This window comes from Ostrea edulis, chromosome 8, assembly GCF_947568905.1.
Source record: "Ostrea edulis chromosome 8, xbOstEdul1.1, whole genome shotgun sequence".
Lineage (NCBI taxonomy): Eukaryota > Metazoa > Mollusca > Bivalvia > Ostreida > Ostreidae > Ostrea > Ostrea edulis.
Window position 1 is genome coordinate 20,840,919 of NC_079171.1, and position 4,197 is coordinate 20,845,115.

Below are 4,197 nucleotides of genomic sequence, written 5' to 3' on the forward strand. Positions count from 1 at the left end.
TCTAAGTGAGAAGGTGGTAAGGTTGGCATGACCCCAGGTGGACAGAGAATCCATACGTCACAGATGATGATGGCCATATGGATGACACCGTCCTCTACTGGGAAAATGGCCATGAACTGGAGGACACACTTTCATACTATACTGACTCTGGAGGCGAGTTTGGTAAAACAAAATATTGTATCAAAATAAACTAAATTCAGTAAGTAAACAATCATTGATGCATAAGATTTTGTGCACAACTATGTATTTAGGTGAACCTGATGCAGATGAACAGAAGACTCCTTCATATGGTCCAGACAACTGCCGAGAGATGCAACAATGGAAACCATATAATTGCAGACTGGAGGCTGGACATGATTGAGTTCTGGAATCAGAATCCCAACAAGTACCTCATCTTGGGCCACAGACTATTGGCAGGTAACCTAAGTTTAAAATATCATGTACAGAATCTCAGATGTTCCATCATTTCAAATTATAGTATTAGTTACATGACCTTCTACATTTAATAATTCCTATTTCTTTGTTTGAAAGGTGTAAGCGGATGTTTACCCCCAAGGCTGAAGAATGAAGTTATTTGGAACAGTACAGCAAACTTGGTTGGCAAACCTGGACACAACATTGCTCTGGATCTGGTCAATGAATTTCTGAATAATGAATTCAAATGTAAGCATGCATTTCAAAACAGACTTTCCAATGATATATTTTTTCAAAAATAATTACTCTCAATTATTCAATTGTTAGAGAAGAGTACATGTATATTTTGTACTTACAGCAAACTTAAAAAAACTGTCATGGCCAGTATACTGATACACAAGTGTCAAGGTGGAGCAATATTGTGGGGAATATTGGGAAAGCAATTGAAGAAATATTCTTCACAGAGGTTGTAAATGATTACATCCCAAAGGTTGCAGCAACAGATGGCACCTCCAGAGCTAAAATAAAGAAATTCATACAGGAATACAGGGAAGAAAAATTATTTGCAGATACATGTGAGAGACATCATACTGGTTTTCATGACTTTGAGCAAAAAAATTTAATTAAGAATCCAGAAAAACTGAATGCAAGACTAGAGAAATATGTTAAAAAAAAAAAAAAAAAAAAAAAAAAAAATTGGAAAATGAGGAATATGTCTATAATACATGAACAAGATACTTATAATGGTAATGAAAGTTAATCACTGCACTGTCTCTGAGTCATGATATAGTAATGGAAAAGATTAAGATAAATCTCATAAATTTTATACCATACAATATTAAGTACAGGGCCTTGGAGAAGTAAGCATCCTCTGTTATAACATTTATTACTGTCAAAGCAATTACCTGCTGAAAAACTGTCACTACTGTGAATTATTATGGCAAGGGCAGGTGTTGGAACAGAGATGGCAGCATGTACACCTTGCACAGTCACATTTTGCACATTGCAATTGGCATTCAGGAATTGCTACTTTTGGTGCTGAGGAGTGTCCTATAAAATGTCGCAAAATAGATTCTCTGAAGCACTTCATCTCAGATTTGTCCATCAATTTACAAAGCTCCTTCATATCATCAGAGGCTTGCAAAATTGAACCAGAAGTCACATAATAGAATGCTTTAGCTTTCCTTCCATCTCGTCCTGCCCTTCCAACCTCCTGCCAGTAATCCATGAGAGAGTCACAGGCTCCCCAATGAATAACAAACTCAATGTCTGGAATATTGATGCCCAACCCAAAAGCTATGGTGCATATGACAAACCTAATGACACTGTCAGGTTTTGAGAACTCCTGAAGTATATAGTCCAGGTCCTTGCTTGCCATCCCTGCATGATAGAGAGCAATACGACTGTTGTGGAAATCCCTTCTTTGTTCCAGGTAGGCATGCTCTCTTAGATGCCCTAGAACATCCCTGCAAAGATTTCCTCCACGACTCATGTATCAAGCTCCTGTATTTCAATTAGATTGTTTTGAATCATCTAAAATAATTACAAGTATGGAATATTATTTATGGAACACATTTGTTGTTTAAAATATTACATTGTGATTTACTTTTATGCAAAGCTGTTTGTCATAACAAATATTCAGTTAATATTTCACTACAATAGATTTTTGAACTGTTCAGAAATTCTACAGTCATTTATTTCATATATTCATAATCAGTATTACCTGACATATATTCATAATCAATATTACCTGACATATATTCATAATCAGTATTACCTGACATATATTAATGCCTTCCTTGTTTCGATGCCTTTACTTTTAATTTCGTGGAACAAACAGCCCAAATCTTTAAAAATATCTCGGGATCTCTTATATTCAAGATAAATTTCTGGCCTGTCGAGGGTGCAAATTTACTTTAAAATCCAAGTATTCAAATTCAAATCTGGCTATTAAATTCAAAGAGGGACATTTTGCCTAAAAATGGCCTTTTCTTTAGAAATAAAATTTCATTATGGCAAAAGAAAAATATAAAGGTGAACAAACAACTCTCATTAATTAGAAAATATTATTACCTATCCGGAGAAGCAGTAAATAATTTTAGACGAGGAAGATGTATTTTGGCTGTAATATGTTGCTCAACTTCCTGTGTGCAAGTAGTTGTCAACATCAGATATGGTACATTCGAGAAATGGTAGCTCACCTCACCAAGTCGAGCAAAAGTGGGCCTAAATGTATCACCCCTTTGCTAAATAATTGAAAATATTATATACAAAATCGGTATGATTATAGAAACTCTGTAAAAACAATTAACAAAATGTCTTGCTTAATTGTAATATGAAATTCTTACCAGGATTCTAATATATGTGCCTCATCAATGGCAATCAAGCCCAATCTCTCTTTGTAAACTTGAGAATATAGTATCATGTCTCCCCAGGTGTCATAATTCAACAATGTCTCTTGGGACATGTATATTATGGAGTAATCTCCGGTCTTGATCCCTGCATTTATTGATATCAACATGCAGTTGTTAATGATGCATAGTGAACGAAATGTCTTCATTTGACAAAATTACAAGTGACCATTTTAAGTGACCATTTGCAATTTTATGTAAATAAGAAATATGCAAGATACATCTATATATGTATCATATTATGTTGAGTGTTTATTTTCATTTTGTTATTTATTTATTCAACTAATTTTTTCTTCTTATTATTATTTTTAAATTACCAATCAACATATATAAGAACTTTCACTGCTGCCCTTCTTTTGTTTTTTTTTTAGAATCACACTTAATTACACTAAAAATGTGTATTTTGGCAAACAATTAAATCTACTGTTTTAGATTAATGATTAATGTAAACATTGCTACCTTTTATAACTTCAGTAGACATTTCTTCTTTGCTCTTTATTACTGCAGCTGATATGCCATGCCTCGAATTATGTTGGCATTGGTCAAGCATAAGACTTTTCAATGGTGAAATGACGATACAAACGTGCTTGTTACTGGATTTGGAATCAAGGTCCAAGATCAAGGGGGGCAACAGGAAACATATACTGTTCCCATATCCCGACGGGAAAACACTCACACAATGTCTTTTTTTTAAGAAGACTGTTCACCACAGATGTTTGAGGGTTTTTTAGTTCAAAATCAAAATGAAAACGATGTTTTATTTTCTCCTCGAATATATCTTCTTTATGGAATCCGCCATATTTCCACGAGTATATGTGTACTACGTCACCATCGGGTACATTTTCTACAAACACTTATGAGAGTTCACGTTTTCAAATGAGATTAGAATGAGAAAATTAACTGAAAGTGTGTGAAGTTGTAGTATATATGTTGTTGAAGGTCTAAAAAAAAAAAAAAAAAAAAAAGGACAAGTGATATGCGTTGGCATTGTTTATTATTTACGATATTAGTTGAAATCGACGCGAACCGGTGTTTGTTGTTAATGTAAACACGTGGGGCGACGTTTAGAGGGGTGTCACTTTATCACGTGACTAAATATCGGGATCTCGCTAACAAGTAAACATGGCTATCGATAGGCGAAAATTTCAAACGTATGACGTTCCAAGACTGATCAGAGCCATTTAAAACATTTGTAAGGTTAGTAAAGGGACGAGAGTAGCTGATAAACGTCTGGGGATTTTTTTTTATTTCGTGCTTTTGGGTAGGTTGTGTAAGAAGTTGGAGAAATAAACCTAGAACCGAGTGTAGCTTTTCGTGCGCAATAAATATACAGTTTTTACTATGAGTGGCACTGTAGCTCTCCGACCTGTCA

General features: G+C 34.5%; 1 protein-coding gene across 1 annotated transcript; it reads right to left on the reverse strand.

Moving 5' to 3' along the window:
• Nucleotides 1-1,087: 1,087 nt before the first annotated feature.
• On the reverse strand, nt 1,088-2,881 carry LOC125661623 (uncharacterized). Its single transcript, XM_056147124.1, is given in 4 exon segments — nt 1,088-1,901; nt 2,165-2,308; nt 2,488-2,655; nt 2,763-2,881. Coding segments are annotated over 4 exon segments (996 nt in total). The 3' UTR covers nt 1,088-1,336.
• Between the last annotated feature and the right edge of the window lie 1,316 nt (nt 2,882-4,197).